A 25,641-nucleotide genomic window follows, 5' to 3' on the forward strand; every position below is an offset into this window, starting at 1 on the left:
GGGACTTCTCTGGCGATGCAGTTGTTAAGAATCCGCCTGCCAGTACAGGGAATGCCAGTTTGAGCCTGGTCCGGGAAGATCCCACATGCCACGGAGCAACTAAGCCCAAGCGCCAGAACTACTGAACCCTGCGCTCTAGGGCCTGCATGCCACAACTACTGAATCCCGCGCACCTAGAGCCTGGGCTCTGCGACAAAGAGAAGCCACCGCAATGACAAGCCCGCCACCGCAACGAATAGTAGCCTCCGCTCGCCGCAACTAGAGAAAGCCTGCCCAGCAACAAAGACCCAACGCAGCCAAAAATAAATAAATAAATAAATTTATTTTTTAAAAAAAGCATGTAGGGGAAGAGTAAGATGGATTGTCATTGCTATATGTCAGAACCTCCTAAATGTCACAAAAATACACAAGATAATAGTAAATAATCGAAATATCAAAATACACCCCAGGCATCCCCATGCCTGTCACCTGCTCCACGGAAGGGCACCTTCCAAATACAATGAGGCATTTGTTCAGGGGCTTCACCACTGGAAAGCAGGGGAGGGTCCAGAAGATGCATGTCACAGAGGCAAGAGTGTGTTCGGCTCTGTGCAGAGAGAGCCCAGGCCCACCAGAAACCAGAGGTGTTTCCAGGACAAGGTGGATGTTAAAACTCTGAAGAACAAGTCAGTCATGGACCAGTTCCTAAATTACAAAACAGGGGTAGCCTGTGGAGCTAATGTAATGAGAAAAGTCCTCCCAAAGATGTACTCACAGCCCAGGAGGGGACCAAATAAGCAAAGTCCTTATGATTACAAGACTCCCTCTTTCCCTACACAGGGAAGGACATCAAATCCACATCTGCAGACTGGAGCAGTCTCGAGGTCACAGTGCTCTTAACAAGCAACAGGAAGGTCAAAGTCAGAGTCATGATGCCAGGAACTGTGAGGCTCCAGGAGCAGCACCTGTGTCTGAGGGAACCACCTCCTGCTCCCCAGGGGTCTCCTGTCTCTGAGAGAAGAGGCTATGGGACCAGACCCAGAATAAGCAGAGACTCCTGGGGACACAAAGCCCTGGTTCTACCACAGGTTCTGTCCAAGGGTAAAATTAAAAAGAAATGAGGTGGTTTCTTCAGGGTCTTCATTTACTGAAAAGAGGGGAAATCAAAAAAAGCCATGGTCCAAACCAAGACATGTCAGGCTGTGTGCAGAGCCCAGACCCCGAGAGATCAGAGCTGCCTCTGTGAGCAATGGACCTTGGCCACCAGGTCCCTGGCTACCCCAACTTTGCCTCATGAGTTTGGGAGGTTTTCCATCATCAATCAGAAATCACCCTCCCTCCCATGCCTCCAGGCATGGATCCCTAGAAGCAACGTTTACTACATGTAGACAAATTCTACTAACTCTCTCCCAACCACTGACCTTGATCACAGGACATTGCCAGAGCTCTAGCCTTGCAGCCCATACCACATCATCCATGCGCATCGTTCTGTATTATTAAGAGTAAGTGATGAAGTGAGACTGAAGAAGGGCCATGCCATGCAAGTGGACAACTTTATGGATAGGCACAATACATCAAATCAGTGAGACACAAAGCTCCATATAATGTCCAAAGGAATTGCTTTTAGGAAAGACATGAGTTCAAATTTTCAGGTTGGTTGGTATAAAGATTGCACATGACGGAAATATTCTGTGTCTTGAGGGTGAAGTGGTGGTAACACGGGTTCGAATACATTTGTGAACATTTGCTTGATGTATGCACTTACATGCTGTGGAATCAGGTTTAATGTGGACACAGTGGAGAAAGGAAACAGGAAAATGAAGGGTAAAGGAAAGATTCCGGACACTACCAGAACACTTGTAAGCACATTCACAAAGTCACACTGAAGAAGGACTGCCAGAGTAAAAAGTTTATTGCAGTACATGGAAAACACAATGGTCCATAATAAGTAAAAATGTAATTTTACTTTCAACACCAAAAATCTACAAAGTCCCTCATAGAACCCAGATTGCTCATCTGATATAAAGGTTTGTTCAAGGTAGGTTTCTAAGCATAACCTCGAAGAAACCGAATCTCTGGTAAAACGCAAAGACAGAAATTGTTCTTTGCAGTGGAACCTACCCTGGAAACGATCTATCTCTACCTCTATCTATCTATCTATCCATCTATCTATCCATCCATCTATCCATCTATCTATCTATCTATCCATCTATCTAACCATCTATCTATCCATCTATCTAACCATCTATCCATCTATCTATCCATCTATCTATCCATCTATCTATCCCTCCATCTCGTCCTGCTCCTCCTTCTCCTTCTCCTCATCCTCCTTTCCCCATCTCTCTCTCTCCTTTCATTTTCCACATGAAACAGGAAAAAACGGAGGGATGAAAAGGCACAAATCACATCACTAAGGTTCGCAGTCGGAACCGCAGAAGAACACAAGTGTTTTCCTCTGAATGCACATCCTGGCAGCCTGTCTTCTGGACACGGGGACACATCTCCCTGAGCTGGGATACGGCAGGAGCTGATGTCTGGTGCGTACTGAACACCGTTCCCGGGACAAGTGGATTTCTGTCCGCGGTGGGGGAAGCTCGTCGCCTCCGGGTACACGATGCTGCCGCCGAGCCTTGCACGGCGAGGCGAGGTGGCGGCGCAGAGTCCGGCTGGCTCTTGGGCGGAAGGGACCGGCCCTAGGAAGGGCGGGGAGCCGCTGGGTGCGCCCCTAAGGCGGTGGTGCCCAGGGCCGGGAGGGCTGCGGGCTGGCGGGCCCGGAGCGCGCGGCGAGCAGGGAGTCGAGCGCCGCCAGCGCCCAGTGCAGGGCCGCGCCCGCGTGCGCCAGCTGCCAGGCGAGCCAGGCGCGCTGCGAGGCCGTGGGCTCCGTGTGGCCGGTGGACAGCGGCAGGAAGGCGCCCCCCGGGGCCCGCAGCTCGCCCAGGACCACCTCCAGGGCGCCCATCTGGTTGTAGAGATTGGACGTGAGCGCCGCCAGGGGCGCGCGGGCTTCGGGCCACTGAGTTCCGCGACGGCGTTTGGGGGAGGGGGGCCCGGCCTCCGCCAGGCTGTGCTGGCAGCGTCCCCAGCTCCTGACCCACACCGGCGATCGGGACCGGGTCCTCCTGCCGCGGAGGCGCCAGGGAGTGTGGGCGGAACCTGCGTGGGAGACAGAACGGGAGGGATTCAGGTGATGCGCGCCGCCCCGTGGGTCAAGGTCACCATCGTCCTTCCCTGTCTCCACTCCCCCACCCCTACGCCCCACACCCCACCACGCCCGACTCTGGTGGCCTCTTCCAGGATCTGCTGGCAACCGGGGCCAAGTCCTGGATGCCTTGCTCTCAGCCCTTCTGCCTTTAAGGGCATCTCACCAGGGTCAGGGTCTTTCTCCGCACCCTGGGGGCTTGGCTTGCCCCTCAGGTCCTTCCCTCACATCCCCACCTCTGCCGAAGCCCAGCCCAGACACCTACCTCCTCTGCGGTAAAGTCCTGCTCTGGAGGAGTCGGGCTGCTCCTTAGCTCTCCGGTGGGCTGGGGGTGGTCGTCCCCTCAGCTTCTCTTCTCAGGTCCGTTTCCTTGGGGGCGACTGTCAGGGGAGCCATCGGGGCTTCTCCCCCGCTCGTGCCTGGTGACCTCTATGGATGGAGAGGAGGAGAGGAGTGAGTGTTCCCTGACCTACCTCTGGAATGTGGGGGAGGGTGGATTAGAGGAGATTCCAAGTCCTACCGATCCGCCCACCTCCATTCCACCCCGTCCCCCAAACTCTGGTTTCCTCCTGCTCCCCACAGCCTCCATGGGTAGCTCCCTAGGGCCGGGCCTTTCCTGTCACTGTGGCAGTTCCTGAGCTGCCTGGCAGGCACACCCCTGGAAACCCTCCCTCAAGTGCAGCCCCCGAGGATGGCACAGCTGGTAGAGAGCCCCGGATCACAAGGAATCGGGACTTCACCTTGGGTTTCTCTCACCACTTGCAGTGGTGTGAATGTCACGTCTGGCACCTGTTCTTTTGCTCCTTAGCCCAATATCTTGTGTCTCCCAAACCCTCTCAAGCATCACTCACAACAAATGTCTGCAAAAAAGAACCTAGAATTTTACCTCCTTTGCTCTGACAGCCCTCTCGGGTCTCAATTCTTCCTATTGCTCTCCGTCTTTCTGAGGGATGTGCATCTCCTCCCTTCTGTTTTAGAGACAGGTTCTCCTTGGAGGAAAGCCTTCCATTTTCCCTGTGGGAGAGACCTTTTCTCTGCTGGCCAGGCCGCCTGCCACTTGCTGCCCCTGCCATTTCATCCAAGCCTCCCAGCTGAGCCACAGGTCTGGAGGCCTGGGGAGTGGTCCAGGGAATGACTAGGCCAGCAGAGGGCGTGGCCTTTTATGGCTTCCCAGCAGCCCCCTGCCGGGTCTCAGATTGGTGTGCAGGAGACCACACCCACCAAAGAGAATTGCAGTGATGAGGTTAAGGGCTGTTTGGGGTGTCCCACTGACTTCCTTGGTCCTCAGGACTTTGTAGCTGTACATTTCAGAGCATTTCGGCTCTCTGCTGTATGTTAACTTCACAAAAGGGCGCTTGTTTTCTGGTTTGTTTCACGGTGCTTTTTATCTGTTTGTTTCACCAGTTCTGTGTGTGTCTGCATGTGTTAGCATGGGTCACTCTTATGCCAGGGGTCAACAAGGTGTTGGCATAAAGGACGAGAAAACCTTTTGGTCTGTTTTACTTGCATTCCCTTTGGCCTCTACTCAGGTCTGCCATCCTGACAGGAATGCCACCATAGACACTACAGGATGAAAGAGTGTGGTTAGGCCCCAATAGGCAGCAGCATACACCCAGCCTTAGGACCTCTGCCCTCCACAACATATCAAGTTTTGAATTTAATTTTTGTGTTTTTTTTTCACTCCTCTTTCTTCTTTTGTACTGGATATCGACTTTTTTTTTCCAACTTGGTCCAAAGGGTACAAAAAGACATATTAGGAGAGTGTCAAAAATAACCTAGGACTCAGCCAGTGAGAGCAATGGTCCATGATTTTTTTTGAAGCACCTGATGGATGTATTTGCTGGCTCTAATGGCAGTGTAGTTGTAGATGGAATAATTTCTGTGAGTGAGCAGGAGGGAGGGTATGGAGACCGATCTGTCTGTTTGCACAGCTACTCTTCTATAAAAACAGCGTCCGCCACATCAGTGGGACCTGTAGGTCAGGTTGTTGCTGCCTATGGCTGATAAAACCAGCAAAAGCCAAACAGAATATATTCTTGTTAGACTCAAGGTACCCAGACCTCAGAGTAAGGAGCTCAGTCCCATTAATGAGAAGGTTCACTCTGCTGTACACCTGAAACTAACAACATTCTTAACTATACTCTAATAGAAAATAAAAAGTTAAAAAAGAAAAAAAAAAAAAAAGAATGTCCTGTGGTTGCTGGGGCTTATGGAGTCCTTACCTGTTCTGAGGCTTCATGAACTGTTACTTACTTGGATTCGGAGACGTATCGTAATATTTTTGCACCAGTTATCTTGGACCACGTATTGATATAGGGTGTCACATCTTGCTAGAAAGTGTATGAGTTACGAGAGTGGCAATTAATTCCAAGTGCTCATGTGTCTGGAAGTCCCTGCTCTCCCCTGAATCCGGGGTCACCATTGGGATGGTTTGTATGTCATGTCTGGAAATAAATCCTTCAGCTGTAATCATGGTGACTGGCCACGTGAATGTAGGCTTCTTGAAGTGTTAGAATCCAATGTGGCTCCCTGAGCAGGTTCCCATGGGGGAGTCAGTATTCTTTATAATTTTGCTCAAAATATCCAAATTTCATATATCCCAGAGGTTTGCCTTTAATGGGCACAGAATTTAGATCCGAAGAGATCACAGATAAAACCAGTATAAAGTGGATGATTAAGGGCTACACGTTCACTCAGGGAAGGTGCTGTCCTCCTGGCCTGGATGTTGTGATTCATAATAAGAAATATATATTTGGTGCTTGCCTGGGTTTCTGGCTCAGTGCCTAAACCCACTGGAATTTCCTAAGTGATGAGAGTGATAAATGGGTTTTGTTATGTTAATGAGGTGACCTTTAGAAAGCACCCAGGTCGACAAAGGTTGGGGGCTGCTTTCCAGAGGACCCCACGTGGTGATTAGGGCATTAGCACTTTTTATCGGAACCCCCAGGTTCCCGGAAGGGGAGAGAATCTGGAGGTTGAACCCATCACCAATGTGTAATGAGTTAATCATGTCCCTGTAACGAAGCCTCCTTGAAAAAAATGAAAAGGCTGGGGTTCAGACAGCTTCCAGGTTGGTGAACACATGGAGATTTGGGGAGATGCCTTTTGGAAAGGCATGCCCCTTCCCCATGCCTTGCCCTATGCATGTCTTCCATCTGGCTGTTCCTGAGTGACAGCCTTTTATAATACACTGATACTCTAATAAGTAAAATGTTTCTCTGAGTTCTGTAAGCAAATTAATTGAACCCAAGAGGGGTCGTTGGAACCTCTGAACTATAGTGGATCCCCCAGAAGCACAGCTGACAACCTGGACTTGTGATTGCACCTGAAGTGGGGCAGGGGCTGTCTTGTAAGACTGAGCCCTGAACGTGTGGAATCGGAAGTTGTCCCTGAGTAGATAGTGTCAGGATTGTAAGACACCAGATTGGTCTCAGAAATTCCCTGGCGGTGTAGGGAAAACGCACAGACACATTGGAACTTGTACTAGAATCTTCCCACCCTTACCAGGCTACTGTTACCACCAGCTGCGCCTGCGGGGCCCTGCATTTGTAGGACCCCTCTGGGTTCAGAGCAGCCAAGCCGGGGAGGTCCTGTCGGCTTCAGGGAAACCAAAACAGTAGCAAGCAGAGCTCGTGTGAGGCTTTCTCTTCATTTACCACGTATCTATACTTCCCATAGCAAGTATAAATTGGATTGTTTTCCCATCATTCACTCTGGACTCTCCTGTCTTCAGAGGTCTGATTTACTTTGTGTCCACAACATTGGGCCACATCACTGTTACTAAGGGAGACCTGTTGCTTTCCCTCAGCCACATGCCATGAGCACAGAAGCCATTCCAGAAAAAAAAAAATTTTTTTTTTGGATCACTTTCCCTAAGGCAGTTATATCGGAGCATCTGGCATTGGCTGGTTGGTTGGTTGGTTGGTTGGTTGGTTTTAATAGTCTCTACTCACAGCATTTCTAAGTAGAAAAATGACCATCTAATCTATGCTAATGTGAAGAGAGGAAAGGACTCGCCTTGCCCCACATCCCCATTCTGGAAGGCTCATTTCAGTCCATATCTCACAGGACCATGTGAGATGAGTAACCTCAAGGAAAATGTGCCTTTGTCTTTTAAATTCTACCAAGTAGGTGAGTGGTTCATAAAGTGTGATCCCAGGACCAGCAGTATCACCATCACTTGGGAACTTGTTACAGATGTAAATATCAGGCTTCAATCCAGACCTAGAGGGTCACAGCACTGGGGGCGGGGCCATGTGATCTGTGTTCCAAGGGCCCCCCAAGAGATTCTGATGCAGGTTCCAGTTTGAGAAGCACTGAAGGAGGATATTCACATAGAGGTGGGGGAGGAACGTCATTCACTTACAGCCAGTGATCAGGATCCTAAGGGAGCAGTCTGGATTGGGTCATTTTACTCTTTTTTTCCTTTAAGGGCAACATACAATAATTTTTGTGTGTTTATGCCAATATAGGTTTTAGGGAAATAAAAGTCAGTTTTCTTGTTTGTACAAGTTGTATCCTAAGCTTATCTTCCCTAAGGTGTAAATTCAAAAATTAAACACAAGGGAGGGAACTGAAGAATGCTCAATCATCTCTGTCACTGAAAAACCAAAAGAAAATTCTCGAACTGAAAAATGCAATGTCTGAAATTTAAAATTCACAGGATAAATTTGCCAAATGTAAATTACAGGGGAAAGAGTCATTGACTTGAAAGAGATCAGTAGAAATGATCAAACAAGTGAGAGAAAAATGATGAAAAGACATTAACCTGTGACCTGTGGGACAAAAAACAAGTGTCTTACATATATGTAGATGAAGTCCCAAAAGGAGAGTGAGGAGAAAATGGGTCGTACAAAATATTTGAAGATATGACGGCTGATATTTCCCCAAGTTTGGTAAAAACATTATTTTGGGGCCTAACCACACTCTTTCATCTTGTAGTGTCTATGGTGGCATTCCTGTCAGGATGGCAGACCTGAGTAGGGGCCAAAGGGAATGCAAGTAAAACAGACCAAAAGGTTTTCTCGTCCTTTATGCCAACACCTTGTTGACCCCTGGCATAAGAGTGACCCATGCTAACACATGCAGACACACACAGAACTGGTGAAACAAACAGATAAAAAGCACCGTGAAACAAACCAGAAAACAAGTGCCCTTTTGTGAAGTTAACATACAGCAGAGAGCCGAAATGCTCTGAAATGTACAGCTACAAAGTCCTGAGGACCAAGGAAGTCAGTGGGACACCCCAAACAGCCCTTAACCTCATCACTGCAATTCTCTTTGGTGGGTGTGGTCTCCTGCACACCAATCTGAGACCCGGCAGGGGGCTGCTGGGAAGCCATAAAAGGCCACGCCCTCTGCTGGCCTAGTCATTCCCTGGACCACTCCCCAGGCCTCCAGACCTGTGGCTCAGCCGGGAGGCTTGGATGAAATGGCAGGGGCAGCAAGTGGCAGGCGGCCTGGCCAGAAGAGAAAAGGTCTCTCCCACAGGGAAAATGGAAGGCTTTCCTCCAAGGAGAACCTGTCTCTAAAACAGAAGGGAGGAGATGTACATCCCTCAGAAAGACGGAGAGCAATAGGAAGAATTGAGACCCGAGAGGGCTGTCAGAGCAAAGGAGGTAAAATTCTAGGTTCTTTTTTGCAGACATTTGTTGTGAGTGATGCTTGAGAGGGTTTGGGAGACACAAGATATTGGGCTAAGGAGCAAAAGAACAGGTGCCAGACGTGACATTCACACCACTGCAAGTGGTGAGAGAAACCCAAGGTGAAGTCCCGATTCCTTGTGATCCGGGGCTCTCTACCAGCTGTGCCATCCTCGGGGGCTGCACTTGAGGGAGGGTTTCCAGGGGTGTGCCTGCCAGGCAGCTCAGGAACTGCCACAGTGACAGGAAAGGCCCGGCCCTAGGGAGCTACCCATGGAGGCTGTGGGGAGCAGGAGGAAACCAGAGTTTGGGGGACGGGGTGGAATGGAGGTGGGCGGATCGGTAGGACTTGGAATCTCCTCTAATCCACCCTCCCCCACATTCCAGAGGTAGGTCAGGGAACACTCACTCCTCTCCTCCTCTCCATCCATAGAGGTCACCAGACACGAGCGGGGGAGAAGCCCCGATGGCTCCCCTGACAGTCGCCCCCAACGAAACGGACCTGGAGAAGAGAAGCTGAGGGGACGACCACCCCCAGCCCACCGGAGAGCTAAGGAGCAGCCCGACTCCTCCAGAGCAGGACTTTACCGCAGAGGAGGTAGGTGTCTGGGCTGGGCTTCGGCAGAGGTGGGGATGTGAGGGAAGGACCTGAGGGGCAAGCCAAGCCCCCAGGGTGCGGAGAAACACCCTGACCCTGGTGAGATGCCCTTAAAGGCAGAAGGGCTGAGAGCAAGGCATCCAGGACTTGGCCCCGGTTGCCAGCAGATCCTGGAAGAGGCCACCAGAGTCAGGCGTGGTGGGGTGTGGGGCGTAGGGGTGGGGGAGTGGAGACAGGGAAGGACGATGGTGACCTTGACCCACGGGGCGGCGCGCATCACCTGAATCCCTCCCGTTCTGTCTCCCACGCAGGTTCCGCCCACACTCCCTGGCGCCTCCGCGGCAGGAGGACCCGGTCCCGATCGCCGGTGTGGGTCAGGAACTGGGGACGCTGCCAGCACAGCCCGGCGGAGGCCGGGCCCCCCTCCCCCAAACGCCGTCGCGGAACTCAGTGGCCCGAAGCCCGCGCGCCCCTGGCGGCGCTCACGTCCAATCTCTACAACCAGATGGGCGCCCTGGAGGTGGTCCTGGGCGAGCTGCGGGCCCCGGGGGGCGCCTTCCTGCCGCTGTCCACCGGCCACACGGAGCCCACGGCCTCGCAGCGCGCCTGGCTCGCCTGGCAGCTGGCGCACGCGGGCGCGGCCCTGCACTGGGCGCTGGCGGCGCTCGACTCCCTGCTCGCCGCGCGCTCCGGGCCCGCCGGCCCGCAGCCCTCCCGGCCCTGGGCACCACCGCCTTAGGGGCGCACCCAGCGGCTCCCCGCCCTTCCTAGGGCCGGTCCCTTCCGCCCAAGAGCCAGCCGGACTCTGCGCCGCCACCTCGCCTCGCCGTGCAAGGCTCGGCGGCAGCATCGTGTACCCGGAGGCGACGAGCTTCCCCCACCGCGGACAGAAATCCACTTGTCCCGGGAACGGTGTTCAGTACGCACCAGACATCAGCTCCTGCCGTATCCCAGCTCAGGGAGATGTGTCCCCGTGTCCAGAAGACAGGCTGCCAGGATGTGCATTCAGAGGAAAACACTTGTGTTCTTCTGCGGTTCCGACTGCGAACCTTAGTGATGTGATTTGTGCCTTTTCATCCCTCCGTTTTTTCCTGTTTCATGTGGAAAATGAAAGGAGAGAGAGAGATGGGGAAAGGAGGATGAGGAGAAGGAGAAGGAGGAGCAGGACGAGATGGATGGATAGATAGATGGATAGATGGATAGATAGATGGATAGATGGATAGATAGATAGATGGATAGATAGATGGTTAGATAGATGGATAGATAGATAGATGGATAGATGGATAGATGGATGGATAGATAGATGGATAGATAGATAGATAGAGGTAGAGATAGATCGTTTCCAGGGTAGGTTCCACTGCAAAGAACAATTTCTGTCTTTGCGTTTTACCAGAGATTGGGTTTCTTCGAGGTTATGCTTAGAAACCTACCTTGAACAAACCTTTATATCAGATGAGCAATCTGGGTTCTATGAGGGACTTTGTAGATTTTTGGTGTTGAAAGTAAAATTACATTTTTACTTATTATGGACCATTGTGTCTTCCATGTACTGCAATAAACTTTTTACTCTGGCAGTCCTTCTTCAGTGTGACTTTGTGAATGTGCTTACAAATGTTCTGGTAGTGTCCGGAATCTTTCCTTTACCCTTCGTTTTCCTGTTTCCTTTCTGCACTGTATCCACCTTAAAGAGATTTTACTTACAAACCTTGATTCCACAGCAATGTAAGTGCATACATCAAGCAAATGTTCACAAATGTATACGAACCCATGTTACCACCACTTCGCCCTCAAGACACAGAATATTTCCGTCATGTGCAATCTTTATACCAACCAACCAGAAAATCTGAACTCATGTCTTTCTGAAAAGCAATTCCTTTGGACATTATATGGAGCTTTGTGTCTCACTGATTTGACGTATTGTGCCTATCCATAAAGTTGTCCACTTGCACGGCATGGCCCTTCTTCAGTCTCTGAATAATATAGAATGATATGCATGGATGACGTGGTATGGGCTGCAAAGCAAGAGCCCTGGCAGTAAGAACCATGAGAGTCAACGTCCTTTACACGGAAAATATGAAGGCATTTTCTCCAAGGGAACCTGTCCCTTAAAGAGAAAGGAGAAGAATGAGGACCCAATCATGGATGGAGCAAAGGAGGTTCTTGAGACCCAGGAGGGCTCTAGGGGAGATAAGGAAGGTTCCAAATTCTTCTTTGTGAAGATTAGAGTTGGGAGGTGACACTAGGCTTTGCACATGCAATTATTCAATCTGTAAGGCTGTAATAGTTAATTCTTGTTCATCCTTCAAATGTCAGCTGAAATGTCCTTTCTTCCTGGTAATTTATATAATTCTAAGTCTAGAATCCATGCTCTCATGGCACCATGTATCTTTTTTGAATCACTTATCATAGTCCTAATTTTGTGTGTGCTCATTTGAATAATACTCGTCTCCTCCCCTGCATCCTAAGCTCCCTGAATGGGACCCATGTTTCAAGATTTTTCCCATTATTGTATCCACAATACCTGGCCTAGTACCTGGCACATTATAGATGTTCAATAGATATCTACAGGTAGAAAATGAATTATTGAATGCATGCATGAGAAAACATTGATAGGTGGGATCACACAGTTCTCTTTCCTTTTCTGGACAAGTCTCACACAAGGTCCGTTGGTAGGACATTTCCTAGAGACTACTGTAAGAAAGTCTTCATAGTCAAGAGCCAGACTACAGGCTAATGGAGGGAACAGAGTTTCTAAGTCAGGTACCTAAAATTGTACAGATGGTAGAATCTCATGGGACCAGAAGAGGTAGTAGAGATCATCGAAAGCAGAGACAGTTTCCTGCGGTTTCTTTGATATGACAATTGTTTTACTCAGTTGAAAATGTCTGCACATACACAAAAACTCACATGTAAGTATACAACCCACACACTGATCCTAACAGTCTTGACAAAATTGATTCAAGTGTTAGATTCACTCTTTTGGGACTTCTGTGGCAGTCCAGTGGTTAAGACTCCGCGCTTCCACTGCAGGGGGTGCAGGTTCCATCCTTGGTCAGGGAACTAAGATCCAGCATGCAGTGCAGCGTGGCCAAAAGGAAAAGAAAAAGAGAAGATTCACTCTTTCACTATTTATCCTGAGCCTGGAAACTGACAGACTCTGCCATGCCAAGAAATGATGTAACTTCTCTGGTAGATTGAAAGTTCCTCGTCACCATTCCATGACCTGTTTTCACCAACCTTGTTCATCTTCTTCATTTCTCTCCCCTCTTCCTTGCTTCCCTTCCCCCTCTTCAGTGCAGGGAATATCCATACCCTGCCTTTCCTATGCTTTTCCACCCAGTTCTGTCTCTGAATACCGCCCCCTAAGGGCCATATGAGGATGATTAGTTAATTACTAGAATCAAGGGCTTGGAGAGCTGTTACAATAGAGGACAGCATTTTGTTTATAGATAGGTTGGAATTTGTTTGGATTGGTGAGGAAACACTGATATTGTTAAAGCAAAGTCTGGAGAAACTGGACTGCCTCTTTTCTCTCACAACTAGCTGGGATCAGATAGAAAGTAGAGTTATTTTTTTAAATGTAAGTAATGGACCTCTTTGGACTGTACTGTAAGACAAAGTCAGGACTTTATCTGAGGAGGATGGGCGTCAACTGCTCACACCCAGAAGGTGAGGCTCAAAGATGCTCTGTCAGGGACACAGGGGAGGTGCTTTGTCTCCAGTAGATGAAGAGGAATCTCAATCACAATTATCCTTCAATCTTCGCTGAGTCCTTAGTTTTCTATTGCTGCAGAGCAAATTATCACTAATTACTGGAGTAAAACAACACAAATTTATTATCTCAGTGTTTCAGGACATCAGAAGTCTGAGCATTGTATGGCTGGGTTCTGTTCAAGGGCACACAAAGTTGAAATCAAGGTGTTGGGTGATTGTGTCCTCATCTCGGGCTCCACTAGAGAAAGATATCCTTCCAAGCTCCTTCAGGTTTTTGTCAGAAACATTTGCTCTGCAGTTGTGGGACTGAGGTCCATGTTGTCTTGCTAGTGGCAGACCAAAAAGCACTCTCAGTCCTCAGCCGCTGCTCTCAGGTCCTTGCCATGTGGCTCCTTCCACAGGCCTTCTCACATTTGGAATTTTGGAATTTCTGACTTCTGGAAGGGTCTAGCCACTTTTTTTTTTTTTTTATAAATTTATTTATTTTATTTAGTATTTTATTTTTGGCTGCGTTGGATCTTTGTTGCTGGGTCTTCGCTGCTGCACGTGGGCTTTCTCTTGTTGCGGCGAGCGGGGGCTACTCTTCGTTGTGGTGCGCGGGCTTCTCATGGCGGTGGCCTCTCTTGTTGCAGAGCACGGGCTCTAGGCACGCGGGCTTCAGTAGTTGTGGCTCGCAGGCTCAGTAGTTGTGGCTCGCGGGCTCTAGAGCACAGGCTCAGTAGCTGTGGCGCACGGGCTTAGTTGCTCCGCGGCATGTGGGATCTTCCCGGACCAGGGCTCGAACCTGTGTCCCCTGCATTGGCAGGCGGATTCTCAACCACTGCACCACCAGGGAAGCCCCAAGGGTCTAGCCACTTTTAAGGGCTCACCCGATTAAATCAGCCCCACCATGATTATCTCCATTTTTATCAAGTCAAAGTCAACTGATTTGGGATCTAATCATGGAAGTAATATTCCATCAAACCACAGGTTCCTCTTGCACTGAAAGTTAGGAGATCTCACAAAGGTATTACACTAGGGAGCAGAGTTAATGGGGGCCCTATTAGGATTCTATGCATCATAATATTTACAACATACTTTGCTAAGCCCTAGAGTTGATGTCAGAAGAATAGGAAAGCATTGCTGGGCCTGGGGACACCCCCCCTCCCCCCCCCCCGCCTTTTCATCAAAGGGAAGTGACCTTGCTTGAAATAATCCTTTGTTTTGTTTTTGACTCCCCTGTCCCAGCCCCTTTCTGCCTTTAAAAGCTCCCCATTTTGTACAGCTCCTCAGATGGCCTTTCGGTTTGCTAGATAGCATGCTGCCCCATTGATGAATCATTTAATGAAGCCAATTAGATCTTCTAATTTACTCCGTTGTATTTTGGGGTTTTTTAGCACATATAAGTGGAAGGTGCAAAACAGGGTATGTTTGGCTCTGGAAAAAAGAACAATATATTTGTGATAACTTTATCAGCCCTCTGCCTCATTGTAAATTCCACAAGGGTGAACAAAGGCTGTGTCTGAATCTCCAGTTTTCTCATTACCTAGCAAACCCAAGCAACCTAGTTTGCATATAGTATAAAACTCAACAAATAACTGTTAAATGAATGAAGTTTGTACATGAACTGGCCCATTGAGAAACTATTTCTACTCCAATTGCTTGATTATTTGGCTGAAACATCACCATCAAACTCTGGTTCTCACTGAGGATGATGTATTCACTTAATCTGATGCTTCATGTTTTCTCATTGTTCTTATACCATAAATGAAAAGACATATATTTCAAAGATTAGCGTTCTCTCTCTATAAAACAATGGCATCTGCCCGATTGGGCTTTTTCTTCTTTTTCCCTCCAATTTCTCTCATTATCCCAGCTTTCTGGAGTCTGCGGTAGGCAGTGCGATTCCCGGTTTCCCCGCAGCTGGCTGCACTGACTGGGAAAAGCAACTCCAGATTCTGTCCTCAAGTGTTGAACCCTTTGAGCGCCGGGGGTGGGTTGTCAGGCACAGTGAAGCACTCTGCAGGGAGCAGTCTGCGAGCCAGGTTTTGCCCGCTTGCATCTCACCACTGGGAGACCATCCCAGCTAGCCGGGCCACGCACCTCTGAGCCCGCCGAGAGCGCCAGGTCCCCCCTGTACGGCGGCGACTCGGTCAAGATGGCCGCGCCCGGGCGGATACCCAGGGGCGGCGCCATCGCGGCTGCCGAACTGGCAGAGGCCGCGCTCTGGGGGGCCGCCATGTCGGCCTCCGCCTGCGCCCTGATCCTGACAAAGCCAGAGACCGCGGACCGGAGGAGGAGTGTAGGGACGGCTGAACAGGCCGGGTGTCCCCCGGAGATGGCTGTGTCGGAGCCCGGGAGCAGCGCCGCGGTGAGCGCGATGATGGGGTGGGGTGGTCTGGTGGTCAGCGGCGGTCGAATCGGGCGTCAGTGACCGGAGGGTTACTGTAGTCTGTGAAGATAGGTGATACGGGAATTGGAGTCGGTACTGGAGGGCCTCTTGCAGGGGTGGGGGGATGGTGTTAGCACACTCAGGGATCTATGGAGTAGTGCTCAGGAGGTGTCTGTGGAGTCCGTGACTGCTGCAGTTTGAGGAAATCAGTGTTTGAGGGATATGCGGTGACAGTGGTTGGAGGGGAGGGGTCTGTGGCGGTCCCTGGAAAGTCAGAGTTTGGGAGGCCATGGGGATCAGAAATGGGGGCTTTGTGGTGTATCAAAGATTGGGGAGTCTGTGGGGGTCGCAACTGGGAATGTCTAGGGGAGCCAGCGATTACGGTGCCTTTGGTAGTTAGACTGGATTGTCCCGGGCTGCGTGCAGAGGTGCAGGGAGGTCGGTTAGTAGCTTATTGCAGTAGTTAAAGGGAAGAGATGATGATGATAGTTTACAATGGGCCAGGATGTTGAAAGGCTCTTCTGCATCGATATAGAGATAGTGCAGGGCTGTGGTGAAAAGGAATCTGGTGTTAAAGTTTTCAGTGAATGAGGGAGGATGACCGTGCAGAAAAGTTGACATAAAAGACCTGAAACAGCTGTCCTTAGAAAGGTCTGATTGCAAGGTTAACCTTTGGCCAATATCCAAGAACTTAGATTGCAGGAGAGTTCCCACTATTCCCAGGAATTTTAAAAGTGGCTCACTGTGCCTAAACTATGTAAACCATGTGGTTTTATGCTGAATGCCTGATTTCCTTCTGGGAATCTGGGACTTTTGTATATGCTAGGCAGAGAGTGCCTATTTGAGCAACCCCTAAAAATGTTGTTTACCAAGCATTGGTAAACAACATGTTTTTAAATTGAAGTATAGTTGATTTACGATGTTGTGTTAATTTCTGGTGTACAGCAAAGTGAAAATATAGATATATATACGTATATTCTTTTTCATATTCTTTTCCATTATGGTTTATTACAAGACATTGAATATAATTCCCTGTGCTATACAGTAGGACCTTGTTGTTTATCTATTTTATATATAATAGTTTGTATCTGCGAATCCGAAACTCCTAATTTATCCCTCCCCCACCCCCTTTCCCCTTTGGTAATCTAAGTTTGTTTTCAATGTCTGTGAGTCTATTTCTGTTTTGTAAATAAGTTCATTTGTGTCATATTTTAGATTCCACATATAAGTGATATCATATGGTGTTTGTCTGACTTACTTCACTTAGTATGATAATCTCTAGGTCCATCCATGTTGCTGCAAATGGCATTATTTCATTCTTTTATATGGCTGAGTGGTATTCCATTGTGTGTGTATATATATATATACACCACATCTTCTTTGTGCATTCATCTGTCAACAGACATATAGGCTGTTTCCATGTCTTGGCCATTGTAAATACTGCTGCAGTGAGCATAGGGGTCCATGTATCTTTTCAAATTAGAGTTTTCATCTTTTCTGAATATATCCCCAAGAGTAGTGGGATTGCTGGATCCTATGACAACTCTATTTTTAGTTTCTTAAGGAGCCTCCATACTGTTCTCCATAGTGGCTGTACCAATTTACATTCCTACCAATAGTGTAGGAGGGTTCCCTTTTCTCCACACCCTCTCCAGAATTTATTATTTGTAGACTTTTTAATGATGGCTGTTCTGACCAGTGTGAGGTAGTACCTCATTGTAGTTTTGATTTGCATTTCTCTAATAGTTAGCAATGTTGAACATTTTTTCATGTGCCTATTAGCCATCTTTATGTCTTCTTTGGAGAAATGTCCATTTAGGTCTTCTGCCTATTTTTTTATTGGGTTTTTTTTTTAATTGAGTTCTATGAGCTGTTTGTATATTTTGGAAATTAAGCCCTTGTTAGTAGCATCGTTTGGTAAACAACATTTCACATGTGTTAGCACAACTCATTTCTGAAAGAATTAAGTATTTACTGTGTGACTCTACTGGGAGAGGACTCTTGGAAACTTGTTCCTGGCTTCCTCTGGACTTCTCCTCATGCAGCTTTTTCCTTAGCTGATTTTGCACTGAATTCTTTTGCTGTGCTAAATCATAGCTATGAGTACAGCTATATGCTGAACCCTGTGAGTCCTTCTAGTGAATTATCGAACCAGACTATTAATGGGTTAAAGTCTGGTGATACTCTCAACGAGATAGGGATTTTGAAGGATGAGTGAAAAACTGTTGAAAGTATAATTTACTTCATTTTCAGGCCCTGAGGTACATGGGTTGGGGTGGAGGTGGGCAAACAACCTCCACGGGGATCACTGTAAGGGAGCAGAATCCTCAGGAGACAGGTAGGTTTTGGTTAAAGCAAGCAGGCAAAGGGAATGGCTAAAGAGGGTGAGCGTGTAGTGAAGTTTACTGGCAGTGATTACGGTTTCTGTAAAAGCCACTGTTTGAGAGTTCTGTTGGCATCAGTGACTGGAGATTGATAGGATTTGGGGTGATATCAGAGATGGAGAGTGATATGTTCCACTGGTATCAATAGTTGAGGAACCTGTGGGAATATGTAATCAGAGTATTTGTGGGGCAAGTGAGTGGGGAGATCTGTTGCTGTTAGTGATTGGGAGGTTTGTTGGGATCAGTAATTTTGGAATTATAGGCTTAGTGATTAGGAAGGGCCATGCTGGCTCAGTGATTGGGAGGCCAGTGACAATTAATGACAGGAGTTATAGGAGTCAGTGACTGGACGTTTGTGAGGTCAGAGATTGGTGACACATGCAGCTAATTTATTGGTGGTTTATGGCAGTCAGGGGTGATCTTTAAATGTTAAACAGACATGTTTGAATGTATACTTATCAGTTTCAGAATTCTCCAGTAGCTGCCTAATAAGAGGAGAAGTTTAACATGCTTTAATTTCTCCCCTGTCCCCAACCAGTTATATGCCTGCTTATTTTTCTTACATCATACCTCTTGATACCTTTTGATTTTTTACGTTATCAAGTTACTTGGATGTAACTAGACATTTTACTGGTTTTATTATTCATAGTTTTGTCTTGTATATGCTTAAGTCTTTCCCAATCTTGAAATCTTTATTCTGATCCAATTTTCCTTCTTTTAAAAATCATTCCTCTTCTTCTTCTCCTCCTGTCTCTCCTCTTCCTACCACATTCCCATTTTCTCCCTCCCTCCTTCTCTTTATTTCTAAAGTACATAGGTAATATACTTTCTGCATCCTTACATGCCTAAAATACCTTACTTTTGCTTACAAACATAAATGATTTTTTGACTGGTCATAAAAACCAAGGGTCTCAATTCTTCTACCTCAGAACTCTATAAACACTACTCCATAGTCTTTAGTTACAGAAGAAAAGATGAAGACTGATTCTGGTTGGTTTGTTTGTTGTAATTGTCTTTCTCTCTAATAATCATAGGATTTTTTTTCAAAGTACCGTAGACTAAGTGGCTTATAAACAACAGAAATTTGTTTCTGACAGTTCTGGAGGCTAGAAGTCCAACATTGGGTCGGGATCTGGCGACAGCCCTCTTCCAGGTTTCAGACTTCTTGTTGGATCCTTACTTGGCAGAAAGAGCAGAGACAGGAAGCAAGCTGTCTCATGACTCTTATAAGGGCACTGATCCCATTCATGAAGATTCCCCTCCCATGATCTCATTGAATCCTAATTACCTCCCAAAGGCCCTATCTCCTAATATCATCACATTGGAGGACAAGGTTTCAACAATGAATTGGACACAAACATTGAGTCCATTATAGGGACATTTCTTAGTATGATTTTTGTCTCTCAAAAACAAAAATGCAAAACTGGGTAAAAAAATAAACCTCGTGTATAACATTATGATCATCAGTGAATGGTCAAGGTAAGAGAAAGTCGTTATTATCTTGTTTGCATCTCTCACTGATGTGGATAACATTGGACTGAACTAAGAATGTGCTATTACAGGGATCGGTAACATTCAAAGATGTGACTATGGCCTTTACCAAGAAGGAATGGGAGCAACTAGATCCTGCTCAAAAGAGCCTGTACAAGGATGTGATGCTGGAGAATTACAGCAACCTAGCCTCATTGGGTAAGGACAAAGTAATTCAAAGTGTGCCTACTGTGATGCCTTCTCTCTGAAGTCCTTGGATAAGTTTATCCTTAATTTTTATAAATCAAAGAGTTTTAATCCCCTTTGGGTACTAGCCAGAATACTTGTGCTCCTGCCTTGAAAATGGAGGATCTACTCAGATGGGGTACATGGACATCTGCACTGTGAAATTTCAGAAGCCACGTGTTCTTTTATGCTTTAAAAGCTCTGAAGCTTAAATGGTAGGGCTTGATTTCTGGAATGTTTGTTGTTCTAACACTCAATTTCTATCTTTTCTCATGAGTAGGGTATCAAGCTCTCAAACCAGACATGATATCCAAGTTGGGAAAAGGAGAAGAGCCATGGCTGGGGAAGGGGAAAAGACCCAGACAAGGTGGTCTGAGTGAAATAGCAAGACCCAAGGGAATAGGAGCCAATGGAAGTAAGTTCCTAGTTTCTTGGTGGTAACTTTGGAATTCTTTTTTTTTCACATTTTTATTATTTATTAATTTTAAAATATATATTTTTCTTTTTGTTGAAGTATAGTTACAATATTATGTTAGTTTGAGGCATACAGCAAAGTGATTCAGTTGTACATACATATATATATATATTTTAAGATTCTTTTCCCTTATAGGCTATTGCAAAATATTGAGTATATTTCCCTGTGCTATACAGTAGGTCCTTGTTGGTTTTCTGTTTTATATACAGTAGTGTGTATATGTTAATCCCAAATTCCTAAATTATCCCTTCCTCCCATCTTTCCCCTTGGTAACCATAAGTTTGTTTTCTATGTCTGTAGGTCTATTTCTGTTTTGTACAGTTCATTTGTATCATTTTTTTTTTAGATTCCACATATAAGCGATATCGTATGATATTTGTCTTTCTCTGTCTGGTTTACTTCACTTAGTATGATAATCTCTAGGTCCATCCATGTTGCTGCAAATGGCATTATTTCATTCTTTTTTATGGCTGAGTAATATTCCATTGTATAAATATACCACATCTTCTTTATCCATCTGTCAATGGACATTTAGGTTGTTTCCATGTCTTGGCTATTGTAAATAGTGCTGCAGTGAACATTGGGGTGCATGTATCTTTTCGAATTATGGTTTTCTCTAGATATATGCCCAAGAGTGGGATTGCAGGATCATATGGTAGCTCTATTCTTAGTTTTTTAAGAAACCTCCATACTGTCTTCCATAGTGGCTGTACCAATTTACATTCCCACTAACAGTATTGGAGGGTTCCTTTTTCTCCACATCCTCTCCAGCATTTATTATTTGTAGACTTTTTGATGGCCATTCTGACTGGTGTGAGGTGATACCTCATTGTGGTTTTGATTTGCATTTCTCTAATAATTAGCGGTGTTGAGCATCTTTTCATGTGCCTGTTGGCCATCTGTATGTATTCTTTGGAGAAATGTCTGTTAGATCTTCTGCCCATTTTTTGATTGGGTTGTTTTTTGGGTTTTTTTTTTTTTATATTGAGCTATATGAGCTGTTTGTATATTTTGGAGATTAATCCCTTGTTGGTTGCATAGTTTGCAAATATTTTCTCCCATTCTGTAGATTGTCTTTTCATTTTGTTTATGGTTTCCTTTGCTGTGCAAAAGCTTTTAAGTTTAATTTGGTCCCATTTGTTTATTTTTGCTTTTATTCCCATTACTGTAGAGAAGGTCCAAAAAGATACTGATGCAGTTTATGTCAAAGATTGTTCTGGCTGTGTTTTCCTCTAGGAGTTTTATAGTATCTGATCTTACATTTAGGTCTTTAATCCATTTTGAGTTTATTTTTGTGTATGGTGTTAGAGAATGTTCTAATTTCATTCTTTTACATGTAGCTGTCTAGTTTTCCCAGCACCACTTATTGAAGAGAACTGTCTTTTCTCCATTGTATATTCTTGCCTCCTTTGTCATAGATTAATTGACCATAGGTGCATGGGTTTGGAATTCTTTGAATAATTTATTCTTAAATTCATCTTACAGATCCTAGGAAGTAGCAGTAGAAAAATATCAAAATCTCCTGGGGGAAAAAGAGTTCAAACTACAAAGATTCTCCAACCTTGGAGATTCTAATATCTCTTCCTTCTGTGACCTGTCCACATGAGAGGTTCTCATAGGAGATTCACTGTAGTCAGGAGCCAGTGTGACTTATGGGGATTTGCTTATACCATTTGTATCAGTCTGCTTAGGCTAAGTTACATCCCATTAAAGAAAGACCCCAAAATCTTAGTGGCCTACAAAAAGAAAGATTTCTTTCTTGCTCAAGCTGCAGCCCTTTTCCACATTATCTTGTGACCTACACTGAAAGAGCAGTCCCTATTTGGCAAATTCTGGTCTCATTACAGAGGCAATGAAGAGGGAGTGGAACCATATGATGACTTAAAATCACTGATTGGATGTGGTAGATATCTCTTTCTGCTTACATTTTATTGGTTCATTAGTCAAAGCAGATCACCTGGCCACTCCCGAGTTCAACTGGGTAGGAATGTATACTCCTTTCACAGGGAGGATTCAAATGGCCATGCAGTGGGGCTGGGAGGTATAATCCACAGGGAACAATAATACAGTCTGCCATACCACTGGGGTTGTGGTAGGAAAAAAGTTGAAAAACAGGGCTCTAAACCTTGGGTACCAGACCATCAGATGCCTAACTGGCCGTTCCATATAGCCATCTTTCCTCATCCATGCTCTCTGTTGCTCAGTTTTGAGAAAGAGCAGTGAACCCTTTTAGCTGTTTCCTTAAGTAATCCCATTCCTGCTTACCTCTCTAAAGCAATGCTTTTTAAAATTATCCTCCCTTTTCCTAATATCCTCAGCTTTTCTCCCTTCATCCACCCACACTCTTAGACCCCATAGTATCAAATTTCTCTCCTTAGAGATTCAGGCATTCTTAAATCTGTCCTCTATCCAGATCTCTTGGCGTGATCCTCCTGCCCCTCATTACTTTCCATTTTCCCCCTTTCACTGTGAAATGCTCTAGACCTGTGGTCTATACCACCAACATTATTTCCATTTTCTCCCTAACCCTTGCAGTCAAATTCCATAGGATCCATGACTCTAACAATTTCTGACTTTAAAGTCAGCAGTGGTAACCTTCCAGTGCATATTTTAATAGTTTTGATCAGCCTGAAATTCTTGCCCACCTAGCTTGAATTATACCACTTGAATCTGATTTTATCGTTTAAGTGTTCCTTTACCAATTTTTTCCATCAGATTCTCTTCTTTCTCTCTTTGTTGAAGTGTCCCTAAGGTTTTGTCTTCTACTATCTATTCTTTTTTTAAATTCTGTTTTCCTCAAAGGAATAATCTATTGTGTAAATACAAGCTATTTGTTCTATACTGGTGACTTCCAAGATAAATTTATCTTGTCCAAATAAATCTTCAATTCCTTTGTCTTATATTTTACCTCCTTACAGGATAGCTTATTCTCAGATGGTCAGAAATTGAAAGCTTTATCTTTCTTTCTAAATTAGAGCTTCCTTCCACCTTCCTTGTTTTTATCAGGGTCAGATTTTAGGCCTGTCTGCCATGGAGTTCCCATGAATCCTTGCTCTCTACCTTCCCTCTTACTATTCTTTCCTCAGTTCCTGATTTTTTTTTCCCCCCTCAGTTCTGACTGATATCACCCAAATTAGATTCATATTGTCCCATACCTAAATTGCTCCAATTCTTAGGTAGATTATTAAATCCCCCCCTTAAAAAAATTCATCTTAGATGTTGCCACCAAACATTAAAATATTCAGTTATTATATATCACTACAGTCCCCAAATTAGCAGAATGTCCACAATATCTTTTTAAGTTTCTTGTAACATTGAATTTTTCAAGACTCCATGAATTTCCCAAGACCAGAGGGACCAGTCTTTCAAATGACAAATGAAGAGACTTCATAGAGTTTTGTTTGTTTGTTTGTTTTTGTTTGTTTATTTTATTTTATTTTATTTATTTATTTTTGGCTGCGTTGGGTCTTCATTGCACGCGGGCTGTCTCTAGTTGCGGTGAGCAGGGGCTACTCTTCTTTGCTGTGCGCAGGCTTCTCATTGCGGTGGCCTCTCTTGTTGCAGAGCACAGGTTCTAGGCTCCTAGGCTTCAGTAGTTGTGGCATGAGGGCTCAGTAGTTGTGGCTTGCGGGCTCTAGAGCGCAGGCTCAGTAGTTGCGGTGCACAGGCTTAGTTGTTCCACGGCATGTGGGATCTTCCCGGACCAGGGCTCCAACCCATGTCCCTTGCATTGGCAGGCGGATTCTCAACCACTCAGCCACCAGCGAAGTCCTTTATAGAGTTTTTGATCCATCCATTAGTGGCTCCAGTTTTGGCTGTCTTCACATTTCTCGCTGATACTTGGTGTTACAACTGAAAAATAATCCTGAGTCACTTAATACATACATCTTTGTCATAGCTACAGTGACTCTATTCTTGGCTCAGGTTCTTCTATCGTCCTTGAAGTTTCTTCAAGGAAGGACTATTCTATTCCCTCCATTGATTTGCTGGGTCTAATGAGCTCCATGCTTCAGTTTCTGAAGTTACAGTCATTTTAGCTTAAAATTCATGTCAGTTACTGTCTCAGATTCAGGACAAGCTTATAGCCTTAATTACATGCTCTGCCAGACCCAGCTCTCCCCTAGTATTACCCTATTATTATACCAGTTCACTAGTTCAGAGCCTCCTCCCCTCCCTCATGGTAAATTTCTCTTGTGGTGCTTTATATCTTTCCCAGCTGGCCAATGTCAGTTGGGACCAGCCCAAATCATCATAATAAGAGGTTCTTATAATGTTACACCTCAAGGGGAAAGGTTTGAGTTTTGATCCCTTTCTTCCCAGAAGGAGGTTTGCCTCCATCCTCCCCAGCATCCTTGGACATTGGAAGATGCAGCCTTGTCATGCTACATAAAAGTTCTTGTTATAATCTTTCTCTCAGGATGCTTGCATCACTTAAAATTTCCTAAATGAAAAAGCAGCTGGCAACTCCAATTCTTCCTACTATAAGTATAACACTACTTTATGTATACTTATAAAAATTGATTTACTCCATGGGAACTAATCTCTTAAAAGTTCTCCATAAAAGTAATAGTATTTCCCGGCTATATATTCAAACACCATAACTCTTTTCTGTTTGAACTTAGTTTTCACTTTATCCATGTAATGTTCTTTTACTAGTAAAACAACTATTCACTTTTTACCTCTTTCTTTCTGAGGTCATGGGGACTCTTGTATCTGCTTCTCTCTTTGAATCTCTTTGATTCCTATCCTGAAGCTTTTCCTGTTTTTCCATGTCCGTAGCTGAAAAAGGCCACCCCCAAAATGGTAGTCCTAACTTCTAAATTTTTTGGTTTTTACATATGTAACGTCCATATCTAGCTAACAGAAGTCTTCAAGTTTCAATTCTAAGTTCTTAGGAGAATTGTTGAATAGCTGGAGCCTGGTGTTTACCACTGTCCGATCAATTGTTTTCAAGGAGAAGTTGGATCATATACTACAAACATGGCTGCCTACATCTGTCAGTGTAGGTGGTGGTCTTAGAGAAGGGAAGCATAGATTGAGAAGATATCTCAAAATGTGTAATTGTATAATGTGTGGAGGAAAGAATGTGAGCAATCACTTAGAGTTGGGAATTAGCTTACAATTTATAACTGACAGTTAGAGTGACCTGACAGGAAGGTGTGCTCCATAGCAAACTATTGGAAAACAAGTGTGTGTGTACACTGTAAATCCAAATGGTGTAAAGTTTATTTGCCAATATCAAACTTTATAATATGGTAAAAACATCAGGTAACTCATAGAAACTGTGGGATGTTTTTTACTACAGGAATTGCATTATTATATTAATCATGGGTGGTAGCAGTGGAACATCCTTTCCTGCTTAATCCCTCAGTCATCTATATGCTGTTCAGTACTCTTTGATGGACTTACCTTATTTTCTCTTATTTTGGCTCTTTGGGGAGCAATAACAAAATTTTACTTGAGCTATCCTAAGTAAATGGAGGAATTTATTATAAGGCTTCTTGTAACCTAAGGGGTGATACTTCAGCTGGGGACTAGAACCAGTACTGGGAAGCCATTAGGA

The 25,641-nt window shown here is 45.5% G+C and overlaps 1 protein-coding gene and 1 long non-coding RNA gene across 12 annotated transcripts in view; one reads left to right on the top strand and one right to left on the bottom strand.

Moving 5' to 3' along the window:
• The window catches only part of ZFP37 (ZFP37 zinc finger protein), a 55,693-nt gene that overhangs the window by 16,502 nt on the left and 13,550 nt on the right, over positions 1-25,641 (top strand). For 8 of the 11 annotated variants that reach the window (XM_082469173.1, XM_082469169.1, XM_082469171.1 and 5 more), the window contains 2 exons: positions 19,450-19,576; positions 19,881-20,018. In XM_082469173.1, the coding sequence (XP_082325299.1) occupies positions 19,450-19,576; positions 19,881-20,018 (265 nt within the window). Of the gene's footprint in view, positions 1-14,274; positions 15,483-18,486; positions 19,367-19,449; positions 19,577-19,880; positions 20,019-25,641 lie in introns of those variants that run through there. The other 3 variants (XM_082469167.1, XM_082469174.1, XM_082469164.1) reach the window with 3 other exon arrangements.
• On the bottom strand, positions 1,874-13,585 carry LOC309664198. Its single transcript, XR_014265671.1, has 2 exons — positions 3,444-13,585; positions 1,874-3,132 (listed from the first exon to the last, which is right to left on the bottom strand). It is a non-coding gene; the product is annotated as an uncharacterized lncRNA (long non-coding RNA).

This window comes from Balaenoptera physalus, assembly GCF_965194825.1.
Source record: "Balaenoptera physalus genome assembly, chromosome: 7".
NCBI lineage: Eukaryota > Metazoa > Chordata > Mammalia > Artiodactyla > Balaenopteridae > Balaenoptera > Balaenoptera physalus.